The sequence below is a fragment of the Macrosteles quadrilineatus genome, unplaced genomic scaffold, assembly GCF_028750875.1.
Source record: "Macrosteles quadrilineatus isolate MER2022 unplaced genomic scaffold, UCM_ALF_1.0 Scaffold_5__1_contigs__length_97177068, whole genome shotgun sequence".
Lineage (NCBI taxonomy): Eukaryota > Metazoa > Arthropoda > Insecta > Hemiptera > Cicadellidae > Macrosteles > Macrosteles quadrilineatus.
Genome location: NW_026542598.1, coordinates 28,056,020 through 28,074,360, shown reverse-complemented (window position 1 = coordinate 28,074,360; position 18,341 = coordinate 28,056,020). Strand labels below are relative to the sequence as shown.

At 39.0% G+C, this 18,341-nt stretch overlaps 1 protein-coding gene across 1 annotated transcript in view; it reads left to right on the top strand.

The window, feature by feature from the left end:
• Positions 1-880: 880 nt before the first annotated feature.
• Positions 881-18,341, top strand: part of LOC128994077 (laminin subunit gamma-1-like) — a 211,878-nt gene continuing 194,417 nt past the window's right edge. The window contains exon 1 of the mRNA XM_054418314.1: positions 881-1,039. Within this exon, the coding sequence (XP_054274289.1) occupies positions 914-1,039 (126 nt within the window). The 5' untranslated portion in view covers positions 881-913. The remainder of the gene's footprint in view (positions 1,040-18,341) is intronic.

Here is an 18,341-nt window from a genome sequence, read left to right as displayed (position 1 = left end):
CATTTGATGTTTTAAGTCGATATTCCAATGAAAATCTAATCAGGCAGATGAAAATTCGATTAATCTGGAGGCTTGCTGCAACGGGAAGTATTTCAGCTTTGGTTGCGTTTTGTCATAGATATACTCCCTTGGTTTTGTGTAGTAATTTTTACGTGCTTTAATACTTTCGATTCTAAAAATATTATCAGATTGCAATTTCCAAAATTGAAAAAAAATTGTTGAATACCGAAATCGTGATGGAAAATTTCCGCAGTAATTTTTTCAAACAATAAACAGTACCAGGAGCACCGAGCGTTGCTTGGCTTTCCAACCCAAGATTGCTTCGGCAAAAAACTCAAACAAACCCAATAAAATCAACGGTGCCGTCGGTTTTACTATGAGACGCTAAGTCCAGTTGTAAGGATATCTCACTGTCCTAGTCATAAATTAAAAACCCTCTTTGGTTTAAAGTTTTTTTTTTATAGTCAGCTGTTATCTTAATTTATTTTATTTTGTTGATGTTTACAATTTTTGTTCTTATTTCAGGCTCACTGAAGATTTTTTTGAGTTTCAATTAAATTTGTTTACATAATTAGATTTTCGTTGGCAGTTTTAACAGCATGAAACACGTTATTACAAATTATTAACATTATGAAACCAGCCAGAAATAAATAACATTTGAAGGATCGACAGAGCCGTTTTCGAAATCTTTGTGCAAGCAAACAAGCATACATTCATGGTATCCTATATTATGAGCTACCAAAAAATGAACCTTGAGCAAAGACGTGCCAATGTCTCGTCAGCAGTCCTAGTATCAGAGGTATGAATGGTCGTAGTAAGCCTTGGCGTGGTGGAGGGGAGTCATTCACACTGCTCGTGTAGTGGTAGTGTGGTAGTGTAGTCAGTGTGCCGGTGGCCGCGTACGAGGACCGAGATGTGGTGTGCCGCGTATGTGTTGTGGTGCGTGGTGTTGGCGACCGCGTATGAAGTGCATCATGAGGAGTACGCGCTACAGGCCCAAGCCTCCTTCGACTGTTACAACCAAACCGGAGTGCCTCAGGTGAGTCAAAAGTAGACAAAAATTATCGAAAAATGACCCGGTTTAATAATATTATTTAACTTTTGTTACTAGCAAGGTGATAAAAGTATTTCATACAATTTTAGAGCCCTAAAGTGGAAGTAGAAAATTTTTTATAAAATACTGTAGGCTTATCACGAAAACTAGTTTTCAAACCAATTTTTTATGCATTTTAAACAAGAATTGCCCAGAATTAACGGTTCCCAAGTTACAAATGTTTAAAAATTAACATTTCCATCAATGCATTGAAATTAATTTTTACGGAAACCATTGTTGTATTTAGATAGGTAATGTTTTTGTATTTTGTAAAGGTGAGTGTGTTTTTAGTGGTCTGTGGATGTTAGTAAAAAGGAACAACGCCAATGGACTTCGCCTTGTCTCACAGGGGCTATTTACATTATTCAGCAGACCTTTGATTAATCAACATCTAATAGTCAATGGTGCTATCTTTTGATGAAAAAGAAACATTCAAAGACGTAAACTAAGTATTTTTCCTTAATAAAATAACCATAAATAATAAGGGACTCTTTCACTTTGAATGTTGAGATTTTACCGTCAGTATTTTATGTCATTCCATCTATATTTTTGCTACATTTTTATTGGGATTTGTTGGTCATCAGAAATAACAATATTTGGGAGTGTGGATCCCATAAATCTTCATAATAATTGTGAGCTAGTTAAAGTTATGTAAACAATACTCAGTATCACAAGATGATTACCTGACTAAGGTAACTAGTAGACCCACGTAACAGCGTTCATATACAGTTATTAATTCATTACCGGTAAAGTCACTATTTTTGTAATAGCAAATGCACGTAGGCTTAAAAGGTAGCCACGGCAATAGAAAATCTATGCTCTACAAGAATACAGATTTTACCTATGTACCCTATTGATTAAAAGGTATTAGCCTACACACGAAGTCTTTGAACATTTTTATCATTTAATTTATTTGTTGACGTTAATTGTCCTTGATTAAAAGGATAATTGTAAAAGGTTCAAGCAAAACTATCCAAAGTCAAATACTGTTAATAACTGGATTTTATATCAATAAGTTCATACGCAAGAAAATTTAGGCCTAATCTAATTCAATATTTCTACTAACAAGAAACGTGCGAGTTTTTATGTTCGTGATGTAGGAAAGAACTCCATAAAGGATCCACTATAATTGGATATTTGATAACCACTCTAACTCGACCTGAATAAGCTAATATGCGGAATAGGGAATTCGAGGATTAAAATGCAAATCACGACGCAACGAGGTGGCTGAGTAGGACAGAACTGATGTCAGCAGAGCCGAGAACTGCGAGTCTTGTAGCTGTCTGGGGTGTGAGAGGTTTAATACCACAACAACATAACTACGTGACGGTGGTAGTACAGAACTGATGTCAGCAGAGCCGAGAACTGCGAGTCTTGTAGCTGTCTGGGGTGTGAGAGGTTTAAGACCACAACATAACTACGTGACGGTGGTAGTACAGAACTGATGTCAGCAGAGCCTAGAACTGCGAGTCTTGTAGCTGTCTGGGGTGTGGGAGGTTTAAGACCACATCATAACTACGTGACGGTGGTGGTACCTGGGGTGTGAGAGGTTTAAGACCACAACATAAATACGTGACGGTGGTAGTACAGAACTGATGTCAGCAGAGCCGGGAACTGCGAGTCTTGTAGCTGTCTTGGGTGTGAGAGGTTTAAGACCACAACACAACTACGTGACGATGGTAGTACAGAACTGATGTCAGCAGAGCCGAGAACTGCGAGTCTTGTAGCTGTCTGGGGTGTGCTAGGTTTAAGACCACAACACAACTACGTGACGATAGTAGTACAGAACTGATGTCAGCAGGGCCGAGAGCTGCGAGTCTTGTAGCTGTCTGGGGTGTGAGAGGTTTCTGACCACAACAACACAACAACGTGACGGTGGTAGTACAGCACTGATGTCAGCAGAGCCGAGAACTGCGAGTCTTGTAGCTGTCTGGGGTGTGAGAGGTTTAAGACCACAACACAACTACGTGACGGTGGTAGTACAGAACTGATGTCAGCAGAGCCGAGAACTGCGAGTCTTGTAGCTGTCTGGGGTGTGAGAGGTTTAAGACCACAACACAAATACGTGACGGTGGTAGTACAGAACTGATGTCAGCAGAGCCGAGAACTGCGAGTCTTGTAGCTGTCTGGGGTGTGAGAGGTTTAATACCACAACAACATAACTACGTGACGGTGGTAGTACAGAACTGATGTCAGCAGAGCCGAGAACTGCGAGTCTTGTAGCTGTCTGGGGTGAGAGAGGTTTAAGACCACAACAACACAGCTACGTGACGGTGGTAGTACAGAACTGATGTCAGCAGAGCCGAGAACTGCGAGTCTTGTAGCTGTCTGGGGTGAGAGAGGTTTAATACCACAACATAACTACGTGACGGTGGTAGTACAGAACTGATGTCAGCAGAGCCGAGAACTGCGAGTCTTGTAGCTGTCTGGGGTGTTGAGAGGTTTAATACCACAACAACATAACTACGTGACGGTGGTAGTACAGAACTGATGTCAGCAGAGCCGAGAACTGCGAGTCTTGTAACTGTCTGGGGTGTGAGAGGTTTAAGACCACAAAAACACAACTACGTGACGGTGAACTGCGAGTCTTGTAGCTGTCTGAGGTGTGAGAGGTTTAAGACCACAACAACACAACTACGTGACGGTGGAAGTACAGAACTGATGTCAGCAGAGCCGAGAACTGCGAGTCTTGTAGCAGTCTGGGGTGTGAGGTGTTTAAGACCACAACAACAGAACTGCGTGACGGTGGTAGTACAGAACTGATGTCAGCAGAGCCAAGAACTGCGGGTCTTGTAGCTGTCTGGGGTGTGAGAGGGACCACAACAACCAGCTAAGTGACGGTGGTAGTACAGAACTGATGTCAGCAGAGCCGAGAACTGCGAGTCTTGTAGCTGTCTGGGGTGTGAGAGGTTTAAGACCACAACACAACTACGTGACGGTGGTAGTACAGAACTGATGTCAGCAGAGCCGAGAACTGCGGGTCTTGTAGCTGTCTGGGGTGTGAGAGGTTTAAGACCACAACACAACTACGTGACGGTGGTAGTACAGAACTGATGTCAGCAGAGCCGAGAACTGCGAGTCTTGTAGCTGTCTGGGGTGTGAGAGGTTTAAGACCACAACACAACTACGTGACGGTGGTAGTACAGAACTGATGTCAGCAGAGCCGAGAACTGCGAGTCTTGTAACTGTCTGGGGTGTGAGAGGTTTAAGACCACAACACAACTACGTGACGGTGGTAGCCTCACGAGTAGTTTACACTTGCAGATTATCTCTTGAACTTGACAACCTTTGCCCTCTCTTTCTACTAACCTCGACGCCGACCTGAGGAGTAGTTATAGTTTCCACAATAGCTGCAACTAGGACAAAGTAGGTCTAACTTACATTTCGTATATAGCAATCTTCTCAGTAAGAGATGTGGTTTGGTGAATTGGGGCAGAACACAAGAGTCAGTGCTCGAAAATTGCTTTACCTTATAGTTCGTTTAATATTGAATTAATTCAGTTCCGCTGGGGTTTTTTCTTGTTCCATGGACCATCTTATTTATTGATGCTTACATCTACAATAATTCCAACGTGGAAATTGTTATTTGGCAAATTAAAATCTCTATACACATCTCTGAAACTATTAGATAGTCTACAATTTGGGTGTGACAAGAAATATTGGGTGGTCATCCCACATACAACTGATCTGACAAGTTAAAATCAAATGCCATAAAAATCTTCTACTCTTACTGAGATACCCTTATAAACCATTGCGTATGCTAAACATTGAAACAGAAAACAATGTGTTAGTCGATATGAGAAAAGATTTTCAAACATGTTTAGCTCATTAGTAGTAACTTACTTATTTTTTTCTTAAACCTAATTTGATGGATCAATCGTACAAGCTATTTTTCAAGAACTTATTATATCTACACAAAATCTTTAGAAAATTATTTATCACACTATACGTTCAAAATACATGTATCACTCGTAACAACGTCACAATTTCACCCGGCGACTTACAATCCAGTGGGCACGGGTTAGAAAGTTATATAAAGTTGTGATTGCCCAGTAAACATCAGACCCAAAACCGGTCAGGATACGTGAAGCCCGAACCGGTGAGTTTACTGCTCAATGCTCGGAGATGAGACGGAGCAATAGCGATATGTCATGTACGTAAGTCGAACCCTGTGACCCTGAAACCCAATATGATCTCGACCCTGGTCTACTCAGTCGTTCACAAAAACAAACGCCTCCTTGAGTAAAAGCTTGGTCGCCAGATGTGCCCCTGTGGAGGGTCTTTGTCTTAGGATGGTCTCTACGGCGGAATTATTCAGACTTGGTGTTTCTTTAAGTTCAAAGGCGTGTTTGCCCAATGAATAATCTCTTTGAATCAATCTGGAACTTGGGCACATTTGACTGTATAGTTATAAGTCCTCGGTGTTTAATCAATGGTGTTGTCTTTGCAGTGGCTCTTGTCAAACCTGGTCATTATTTTTACGTCCAATAGATGTGCTACCTAGTGAAACTTACAAAACTTGGTTCCTGTTTTCAGTGTTCTTAAAAGTTCATGATCGTTGTCCAACGGTCTCCAAATTGGAGTTTTCAAGCTTAGGGCCTGTTTATTTGAGTAGGATGTCACAACATCGTCAGTCTGTCTAGTGGATGGTCTCTAAAATGAAAATTGTAGAACTTGGTGCGGGTTTATTTTGCACTTCAAATTCTTTGTGTCTATTGGATGCTATTTACGAAGCGAGTGTATGTTTACTGTGCAGTTTCATTAGTCTTCGACAAATCGATGATCCGTGGAAGAATTCGTTCTCGGTACATGTTTACTGAGTTGTTTCAAGCCTTTGGGGTTTTGTTCATTGGATGCCTTCCAGAGTGAAATTTGACAAACTTTGTGTCACTTAATTTTGATAATTGTGTTGTTTAGAATATTTAGTGCTCGTAGTGAAGTAATATTTTTTTTAGTTCATACGTGGGAATGATTCGTTGATATGAAACGACTAACTGATTTGAGAAAACTACTTAGTTTAGGTCACTTTATTTTCACTATAATCTTGTTCAAGTGACGAGCGAAATGAACATTAATTACTACGACACAATATGAAAATCAATCTCACGGATTGTTTTCTGATCTACATCAATATTCTATCCACAAACTATTCATAAAATGTTAAACTGATGGATGAGAAAAGTAGGGCAGGAGATACATATTCTAATCTAGCCTACTTGCGAAATCCCCCAGCAAAAGCTAAACCTCAATTTATATTCTCCATGGTTGTCATTCTTTTACATTAACAGTTTTACATAAAAATTTGTAAGGGTTTGCTGAATGACCTGCATTTTCCTGGTACAAGATCAGGAAGAACATAACGATCAGAAATTGCACGTGTCTCTAGAACAACGAAGGAAGTTGTTTAATTTAACAATCTCAATCAGTTCAGTTAATTTGAACGAGTCCTCATTATTCGCAGATCATTATTGAAAAAAGTGACGAACGAATAAGTTTTGTAATAATATGCTAGGGTATTTTATCTACTGCACTCTTTGTCATTACAAATAATTGAACAGTGTATTTCCAAGAACTTAAGTGTAAATGCATTTTATCATCAGTATTTTAATAACTTAAAATTCCACACTAATCGAGGGCTTTGTGCCCGAAAAAAAAAATGTGAAAGCCGTTCCAAACTTTTAACTTAATTTAACATTGGTTAAAAATAAAACATTTGTAATAAGAAGTAAAGAACTTTTTGCTTTAGCAGAGAACTTCCCAATAGGCAAAACATTAGTTTTTAGTGTTCAACGAAAGAGCTTTAAGGAAAGTAGTCCAAAGTCCAAAGGTCCAAACCCCCCAAATGACTGTGGATATAGGAGAGAAATTATGCATCCACTGTCAGGCCACTGTATAATTAAACTAAAAAGATGATCGGAAATGAAGATTGGAATATGTATGGTACAGTTGGTGAGATTTACAACTACATGAGGTATACATTTCTTCTAATTGGCTGTATTCGAACATCCTTCATTTTTTGTGGTCACGGCTTTTGCTATGTTTATTCTTAACAAAATTAGCAGAACACAAAAAATATACATGCATAATAACCAAAATATAAAAATGGTTTGGTTCTTACAAACAGCGTGACAACCAACCAATTTCACTGTATCTTCCCTGAGTAGGCTCCTTATCTATGACCAATGACCAATGACCAATTTCACTGCATCTTGCTTCTTCCCTAACTAGACTCCTTATCTATGACCAATGACCAATTTCACTGCATCTTCCTTCTTCCCTAACTAGGCTCCTTATCTATGACCAAAGACCAATGACCAATTTCACTGTATCTTCCCTAACTAGGCTCCTTATCTATAAGGTACCAATGACCCCGATCGCTCTCCAGTCAAGCTCATGATTGACCAATAGAAAGCATCGTCTCAGGATTGTCTTTTTCTCATTTGTCCAGAGATCCTTTGTCCGCCGATGTCTTTCTTTGGCCGCGTGTTCTGAGGCTATTGTTCGGAACAAATGCCACAAAGGGTGGTTCCTAGAACAGAGTTTTTGTACAGAAACAAATCAACCTGTCTGCTCCCCCATACGTCGTCGATGTCTTACTATGTTCTTGACAGATTCTTGTTCACCCGGTTGTTACCCCTTTGATTTTCGCGGTGTTAATTAGGGAAGCAAAATATAGCAGCTGTACTCAAAACATAGAGTAAACTCAAGAGATAATTTCTAAAAACTGATCAACAAAATAAAAAAATTATGAAAATGAACAATTAATTGTTACTCTACTTAACTAGCTCAAAACAGTGGAAAACTGTCTCCAGAAGTGCAAGTACAAAAACACATGCGGTAGTGCGAGTACAAAAATATATTTACGCGATTCCTATTAAATGAAGTGAAAGAGAATGAATTGAGATTGAGATAAATACAATTCCTAAGTACAATGGTTAATCCAACCAAAAACTGATTGTACAAATAATTCGAATCTTTAGAAACTAGAATTGTATTTTTTACTCACAATTTTATTAAGGTACTCGTCAAATAGTTCGTGACTTCATAATTTAATTCATACTATCAGTATTCGCAGACATTAATGCGTTCCATTTATATAGCAACCACTCTTTGTATATAACCGACATGTTAAGGTTTGCGGAGACATTAAAACTCAGCTTGCTTGTAATCCTAAAAAAATCAAAAATAGCAATACTTTATTAACAGTATTACATATAAACACTATCCAAAAAATGAAAACAATAGCTGATATCCTTAGCAAAAACAAAACAAAATATGAATACAATACCACCTCCACACCAAACCTGCAGACTAAGCGAATTCCCATTTGTGTGATTGAACCTATATAAAAAATTTTTATTTTATTTATTTCTTTTATTTATTATTTTATTTTTTTATTATTTCTTTATTTATTTTTTATTTTATTTATTTTATTTCTTAAAATATCAAATCTATTCCCTATTTTAAATAAAACTAGGTTTAACGAGTACGAAGGTTTTTGCTTCAAGGAGGGTCATAAAGTCGATTGTTTAGTAAATTTTTAATTGCTCAGTAAAAAAGAAATTTTCTAAATTTAGTCCAAATAATATATTCTAACGTTTGTCCAAAAATAATCTAAATCGGATCATTTTACTCGAGTCATTGTGCTAACGGACTATAAATACACGTATATATATAGCCTACATATTTTAAATCCCTATATGACTACGAACGGTGTTTTTAGCATCTGGGGAGATCCAAACGTAAAAGCAAATCGGTGCCGAGTCCAGCAACCATGCGAACTACGGCAATAGCTTATTCATCTAGGAAATTAGCTAAAGAGTTTAAACTACTGTATTTAGAAATTTAAATCGTTAAACAAGACAAGTATTCTTTCTCATTTTGAAAAGACCCAAATTCAAGAGCTAATGTAATAGACTTTACATTGTTTTTCATTCACATCCAGTACAGGACACCATGTGAGAGGCTATCTCTCGGCCTACATTGACGTTCTTATCAGCACCGGAACAGAGGTCAGTTGATAAGAAAGATCATCCAAACTCTGGACCGCTTTTGATCGTGGTCTTCCGCTGCTTATTAAAATATAATGTAAAAGCAGAATAGGATACAGCTTAAGTTAATATCATTTGGGATAAAACTAGGTGGCGTTCGCAGAGGCATCCACAAATTTGAGCGGAGTCATCAAGGTTTCATATTATATTGTTTTTGTCTTACTGCAGTAAAAACAGTATTTTTTCATGAATGCGCTGCGGGTCTAAAGTAGCATTTTTAATATTTAGGGAGTAAAAATCGTTTTTAGCCTCTATGGAGTAAAAATCAGCTGTTGTCAACTCAGTTGTAAATTTCGATTGTAAACGATTGCATGTATCGAAAATATGTATCGATTTGTGCTTCGTAATCATTTTTAACATATTACAGTCTACAGTCTCTTCCCGTAGCATTTTAGCATTGCAGATACATTAATCCATTCTCAAACTCAACACTGCTCACATTTACTACTTCCTTCACCACACCCTACGTCGTGGACCTGTTTCCCTCTCTTCCCATAGCATTTTAGGATTGCAGATACATTAATGTAATTGCCAAAGACAGTTCCCACACTCTGCGCTGTTAACCTTACTACTTCCTTCACCATTTACTACGTCATTGGCCTGTTTCCTTCCTTTCTCATAGCATTTAAGTATTACAAATTCACTTATCCATCTGCTCAAACGGTTCCCCACTCTGCACTGCCAGCCTTTACTACTTCCTTCACCACTTACGTCGTGGACCTGTATTCATCGCTTTCCATAGCATTTTAGTATTTTAGATACGTTAATCTAATTGCAACAAACATCCCCACTGTCCGTACTGCTAGACTTTACTACTTCTTTCACAATTTCCTATGTCTTGGGCATGCTTCCATCCCTTCTCATAGCATTTCAGCATTGCAGTTACATTAATCGAACTGCTACAAACGGTTTCCAGTTCCCACACTCCACACTGCTCACCTTACTACTTCTTTCACCTGTTCCTACGTCGCGGATCTGTTTCCCTCTCTTCCCATAGCATTTTAAGATTGCAGATACCTGAATCTAATCGTCATAAACAGATCCCACACTCCGAACAGCTCGCCTTTACTACTTCCTTCGCCACTTCCCACATCGCGGACCATTTTTCCTCCCTTCCCATAGCATTTTAGGATTGCAGATACCCTTATCTTATCATCATAAACAGTTCCCACACTCCGGACAGCTCGCTTTGACTACTTCCTTCACCACTTCCTACGTCACGGGCCTGTTTCCCTCCCTTTCCCATAGCATTTTTGATTGCCCATACCCTTATCTAATCGTCATAATAGTTCCAACACTCCGGACAGCTCGCCTTGACTACTTCCTTCACCACTTCCTACGTCGCGGACCTGTTTCCCTCCCTTCCCATTGCACTTACAGATTGCAGATACCTTAATCTAATCGTCATAAACAGTTCCCGCACTCCGGACTACTCGCCTTGACTACTTCCTTCACCACTTTCTACGTCGCGGACCTGTTTTCCTCCCTTCCCATAGCATTTTAGGATTGCAGATACCCTAATCTAATCGTCATAAACAGTTTCCACACTCCAGACTGTTCACCTTTACTACTTCCTTGACCTCTTCATACGTCACGAACCTCAAGCTAGTGTCGTCATTTGATTATAGTACCTGGGGACCGAGCTTTGCTCGGGGAAAATCATTAGTTCACTCTGAAAGCACCGTAGTATTGGAGATACATAAATCCACACATCTACATCCTACACAATTTCCTACGTCATGGACCTGTTTCCCTCCATTCCATTGCATTTAAAGATTGCAGATACCTTAATCTAATCGTCATAAACAGTTCCCACACTCCGGACTACTCGCCTTGACTACTTCCTTCACCACTTCCTACGTCGCGGACCTGTTTCCATCCCTTTCCCATAGCATTTTTGATTGCCCATACCCTTATCTAATCGTCATAATAGTTCCAACACTCCGGACAGCTCGCCTTGACTACTTCCTTCACCACTTCCTACGTCGCGGACCTGTTTCCCTCCCTTCCCATTGCACTTAAAGATTGCAGATACCTTAATCTAATCATCATAAACAGTTCCCGCACTCCGGACTACTCGCCTTGACTACTTCCTTCACCACTTCCTACGTCGCGGACCTGTTTTCCTCCCTTCCCATAGCATTTTAGGATTGCAGATACCCTAATCTAATCGTCATAAACAGTTTCCACACTCCAGACTGTTCACCTTTACTACTTCCTTGACCTCTTCATACGTCACGAACCTCAAGCTAGTGTCGTCATTTGATTATAGTACCTGGGGACCGAGCTTTGCTCGGGGAAAATCATTAGTTCACTCTGAAAGCACCGTAGTATTGGAGATACATAAATCCACACATCTACATCCTACACAATTTCCTACGTCATGGACCTGTTTCCCTCCATTCCATTGCATTTAAAGATTGCAGATACCTTAATCTAATCGTCATAAACAGTTCCCACACTCCGGACTACTCGCCTTGACTACTTCCTTCACCACTTCCTACGTCGCGGACCTGTTTCCCTCCCTTCCCATAGCATTTTAGGATTGCAAATACCTTTATCTAATCGTCATAAACAGTTCCCAAACTCCGGACAGCTCACCTTGACTACTTCCTTCATCACTTCCTACGTCGCGGACCTGTTTTCCTCCCTTCCCGTAGCATTTTAGGTTTGCTGATACCTTAATCTAATTGTCATAAACATTTCCAACACTCCGGACAACTCGCCTAGACTACTTCCTTCACCACTTCCTACGTCGCGGACCTGTTTCCCTCCCTTCCCATAGCATTTTAGGATTGCCCATACCCTTATCTAATCGCCATAAACAGTTCCCTCACTCCTGACAGCTCGCCTTGACTACTTCCTTCACCACTTCTTACGTCGCGGACCTCTTTCCCTCCCTTCCCATAGCATTTTAGGATTGCCCATACCCTTATCGTCATAAACAGTTCCCACACTCCGGACAGCTCGCTTTGACTACTTCCTTCACCACTTCCTACGTCACGGGCCTGTTTCCCTCCCTTTCCCATTGCATTTTTGATTGCCCATACCCTTATCTAATCGTCATACTAGTTCCAACACTCCGGACAGCTCGCCTTGACTACTTCCTTCACCACTTCCTACGTCGCGGACCTGTTTCCCTCCCTTCCCATAGCATTTTAGGATTGCAGATACCCTAATCTTATCGTCATAAACAGTCCCCACACTCCGGACTGCTCGCATTTATTACTTCCTTCACCACTTCCTACGTCGCGGACCTGTTTTCCTCCCTTCCCATAGCATTTTAGGATTGCAGATACCCTAATCTTATCGTCATAAACAGTCCCCACACTCCGGACTGCTCGCATTTACTACTTCCTTCATATCACTTCCTACGTCACGGACCTGTTTCCCTCTATTCCCATATCATTTTATGATTGCCTTTACTACTTCCTTCACTACTTCCTACGTCACGGACCTGTTTCCTTCCCTTCCCATAGCATTTTAGGATTGCAGATACCTTAATGTATTCGTCATAAACAGATCCTAGACTTCGCACTGCTACCCTTGACTACAATGTATCGAGTAATCTTAAGTATAATCTTTGCTCAATATTAACAAGTGATGTTTTTCCTTTTGTACTGTATTTGTAATTTCCTAGTATACTGTGGGTAGTTGGCTTATTATGAACACATGCTAAAACTTCAAATCTTTTGTTTACTTTTTACTTGTTATTTAATTCAGCCAACATGGTTACCTAGCAACCCATAAGACTAATGTTAAGAAAATGTGATTTTCAGTTTCATTTTTCTACGGATTCCTGAGAGACTTTTTTAACGCCATATAGATGTTGGCACTCACCGATATGGTCTTTATCACCATGCAAAATTTGAAAACGATTGATTCAGCCGTCTAGGAGGAGTTTGCGTATTACGAAATGCATAAAAGTCGACGTATAAGAGCTTCGCTCGCTTCGCTCGCTCCGCTCAATAATAATAATCTAGATCACGATATAACTGTAGCACAATATTTGGTTAGTTACAGTGTGTCTGTTTACGATAAATTATGGTTTTTAGTATATAATTTTCGCTATTAAGAAAAAATTGAGTGAATCTGTACAGTATAAAAGGCGTGTGAAACCTCGTTTTCTATAGTCTGTATGATAGAACCTGTCTTCTGACCAAGTCCACCTACGTCTCGCCCCCGCTTTACCATTGGCCAGTCTGCAGGTAGAGGGCTTCGAGACAGGTTCCATTAAACAGACTATATAATAGTGCAAGGATACAATATGAGAATTGTTTTTACGTAAAACGTTTCTAAATACTCACCGGCTGATTATTGAATCGTTCACGACTAAAATAAGTTTAGTGGCAATTCCAATGAGTCGAATACACAGAAGTTTCGTGACTTTCGGGATCTAAAGTATTAAAACTCATCAGGTAGTAAGGGACACACCTATCATACAGCGATAGGAAACACCAATTGTACTTCAAACAAATAATTCAAAAACCGAGAAACCAAGAACAGTGAAAGATTTCCCATGTAACATTTTAGTTTCGAATAAAGTCATATTTGTAAAACCGGTCTTGCCACCACTTACATTGTTGGCGCAACAAAATCAGAGCGATTGTTATCACCCAATAAAAAATCTTATATTTCTCGACTACAATTTGTCAGTCTCAAAGGAATAAAAACTGTTTTCGAAAGTCAAGAAAACACAGAAGAGTTTGGGCCCGGGCAAAAACTCTTGGGTCACTCCATATTCAAACCGTACTTTAGCTGCCCGGCACGTCTGCTGGCTGTTTACTGATGCTGACATGGTCTAATTTGTCAACCGTTGATGTCTGGACCAATAGTTCTAACTATGGTGGTTTGTCAAATCGGCCACGCTCCAGACCTCGCTTGTTCGGAGTGTTTTGAAAATTAGGCGATTGTGCTTTTTGGGCTAATTTGTCAGAAGATAAGTAGGCTGAGGATCTCTTGAGATTTATTGGAACATAAGGTGTGCATTATGTTTTTAGAGCTAACGGAAATGTTGCCATTGCAGAATTATTTTAGATTGGTAGAATTTACATTCATTAAGTTTTCATTTTCAAGTAGGTAGGTTTGTAGTAAAGAGCATTTTACACTTAGGTCCACGGATAATATCAATAACATCCAAGGACCAAGCACAATATCAATAGAATTGGCCCAATATGTAAATGAGCAATTTTGGTTCAATCTTTGAAGCCCAGAAAGGGACTATTAGAAATTGTATGGACCTACAAAATAAACAATCTGCAGTATTTACTTTATCCTCATAAAGTGATACCATTGGAGACAGTGGTGGTTCTAGGACCTTGTCAATGGGGGGCTAACATGGGCCTTCCACAACAGGAGGGGGGCCTGGGGAATTTCCTCCGGAAGATTTGCTATTTTTAAAGCCGAAGGTGATTTTTGAAAGATATTTTTAACGTCTATAACTGTGAAGAAACACCCGTTACGTGTCTATGACGAAATGTACGTTAAATTTTATATTTCGAAGGTCCGATAGGGGGGGGGGTTATAGTCCCTACAGCCCCCCTTCGAATCGCCCCTGAGGAGATAACGGAAAACGTTTAGAATTACACAATATCTTGCTAACCAACAGGCGTAAAACACAATGTCAATATAATTTATACATTAGCATATACCTATTTTCTAAGTAAAGATCAGCAAAGACAAAAGTAAACGATTTTAGGGGACGAACCATCTCCAAAAACTCACTATAAAACAATTCCGTTTGGTCCATGTTTCATTTAAGTTGAAGAATTTTACTATTTTTGGTCTCGAACATAGATTCATATTTATTATGTGTTAATAGAACATTCTTATAGTAAAATTCGCAAATAACCTTATTAACAGTTCAGCGTTTCCTTATTTACAGGCAATAGCTAATCTGGTATCGATAGATAAACTATATAGCCACTGATAGTCAAACATATGACTGGATATGTCACACCATATAAGGAATTGATGAAACATTGATCAGTAAACCGCACATTAAACCCATCATAGGCCACAAGTACAACGTTCGATATAACAACCGAATGGTGACGTCATCGTTGTGAGCTGAGCTTATCTATGACTAACATTTAGCCAGGTCAATGTACATTAGTTAGGTCCGAATAGGCTTTAGTGGTGAGTAAAGTTTTTTACGCTTCTATGGAAATGGATTTAAACTTTCAAAAGCAAATTAAACTACTGTATTTATTTGCTTGGTAGTTTCTTCTACAAACAGAATGTGAAATAATGTACGTCTAAGCCATTCTAGACACAATGTACGTGTTATCTATTTCAATAGATTCTTATTTAAATCACTATCTATTATTGAAACCATACATTTAAACTATTTGAACGTTTATAGGTTGTTGTCACTAATTATTCGCTTTGCCTAAATCACAGATAATAACACCATTAATTAACCAATTGGTTAATCAATTACGTAATTACGCAATTGGTTCTTTAGTCTATGCCTAAATCAAGTATCACGCTTTACTCTGTATTATATGATTAATCATGCTACATAGAAAGGCTACACAATTAATTGACACAAACATTGCTTCTTAAAAAAAAAAAATCATTTTAACATGATTTATACCGCAATAGTTATACTGTACTAACAGATGCAGATCTTATAATGTCTTTCCTCATTTCTCAGGGGTATTTTTAACTTCCATTTAAAACATTTTTATATCATTGGTACTTATTAAATTTTTTTTTACTATTTGAAGACATAACGTAGTCACATTCAAACCACAATGTTTACACTAAATCCCTAACAGTTACCGAAGTAATGAGAAAAGAAGCCACTGCCAACAATCAAAGAAGCCGTCTGGCGGAAGAGTTGGGGAAATGGGTTCACAGAACACCATAGCTGGTGGTTGGGGTAAGCACGTTAATTACCCCCCCCCCCCCTCCACCACTACGTCATCGTCACCAATCAAACAGGGGCCTTCGTCAACCCGCGGCAGTTTCAATTCAACAGTTGGGTTGGTGCTTTGACCGTGTTTGAGATGGTCGAGTGCTTTGTGCTTTATTAGCAAGCAGAATGAGGAGGGATGTTGACCGTGCAACCATATAATAACGGGCTTCAAAGTTTGTATTTGCCTTTGGGAGGTCACTACTCCTTGTACATATGGTCATAATCTACTTCATTATTCGAAGCACTTTCTCTTCAGCATCATTAGTAGATCCGCTGATGAATGACTCGACATGGACCACCTGAGGAGTTTTACTACCAAGTTTTCATGTATATTGTTCTGGTTGATTCTGTAAACAAGGTTAGGTTAGGTTTGGTTAGCCTTTATCTTGTGTCATCTATTGGTTGACATTATGGAACCTAAAATTTTATTATAGTAAATGTCTCAAAAGAAAGTCAAAGCCACACACATCGCAACGGTTCTGCTGACCTCTTTGTATTTACCTTTCCCTTTTTGTATTTAACTTTTGATATGACGGTAAAGAATAACCGTGTATGTCATATTTAGCCTCCCATAATCGCCGATAGTGAGAGTGCTAAAATTAAAATCTGTACTAGATGGATTTGAAGTATCTTATGTGATAAAATTCTTGACGGGCGCTATTTTGTTGTCAGTGCAAATAAGTTTATTATATTTTATGTCAAACTAAGTGTTAATACAATGAAATTATTAATTACCGAAACATAGGTTCCTACTTAATAGAGCAATTGAAGGCAACTACTTACAAAGCAAATATAAAGTTTACTGACAAATAGGATCGGTTTCCCTTGGATATGCTTATATCCATTATAATATATATCCATTATATATCCATTATACATTATATTGCTTATATCCATTATACATTACGAAATAAGTTTTCATCCCACATATTCGTTAAGATAGTAATTAAACGTGCATAACCATTTTTACATAATCCAGTATTTCTGGAAATACAGAGTTGGCGACAGGCGGAATAACTTCACGGTAGCAGTCACCTAGTCATATGATTACAAATGCGGTCAGCTGATCAGGCGGTGAGCAAGGAGCACGATTGCTATGCGAGCATCGTTCCCACGCAATAAGATGACAAAAACAGCCTCGTGCATCTTGCGTGGCGCGATAAAAACGAGCTCCAGATACTGTGACATCAGCTGTAGTGATCGGGCACTGGAGTCAGCTGGAGTAGCCTCTCGTAGTGGCCAGTGATCAGCTGTTAGTGATCGGGCACTGGAGTAGCCTCTCGTAGTAGCCAGTGAACAGCTGACATGTCGTCAGACAATATTGTTATCTTGTAACAATCTTCAGGGGGTGCAGAGTTTTATTTTGTATTTACTTGATTCTTGATTTTTTGGAACTGTTTCTTTGCTAATCTAATTGTAGTCATTCTGGAGTTACAAAAGTTCATGATTCAAAAATAATTTAACAAAACTGTGGCCTTCAGAGTATACAACATGTTGTGTAATTGGTTTCTTTAAAGCTGTCGTTTTTTATACCTATCTTAAGGCCAGAATGAGTTCTTGGTTTTGAAGATGGTCAAATGTAACGAGGTTGAAACGTTAACTAAAATAATCAGCAAAATGAAACAGTTTTTTTCTAGATCTAGATTCCAGACGACAAAGATTTCGTACTTAAGAGTAACTATGATGCATTAACAAATAAATGAACATCTTGTCAAAATAATTACGTAACAAAACTAGTGGAAATTCCAAATGCACTTTAATGTGTAGTGTTGATAACGTACTTTAAATAACCTGAAAGAGCTCAAATACTTGTATCTTTGACCTGATTTGGAAGTTTCTTGACCAGCTCAACATGTATGACAACAACTACAACAATCAAAAACAATAATATAAGTGTTTATCAACTTTAGACAGAGTTTGGCCAACAAGATTCTCATTTGCCATTATTATTCTGGGACTGCTTAGTGCTTACGTCGAACATGACGTGGAAGAAAGTCAATGGGGCTTGTGAGTGTGAGTTTGAGATGACTCCACCGCAATTTCCCTAATTCGCCACATCTACGGTGTGCAGTTTAATGTTTGCCTGGGGCGTCTGTCTTGGTGGTCCCGACTGGGTGGGAAAACTCTCTAGAATACACAAGACGGGATAATGCTTCACTCTTCATCCCCAGTGTTTTCTGCAACTCAATAACATGCACTATGGGATTATTTGGGGTACCACTATTGAAATTCGTATTTGCAAGGGTGGTGTAAATGAGGTTAGGTTAGGATAGGT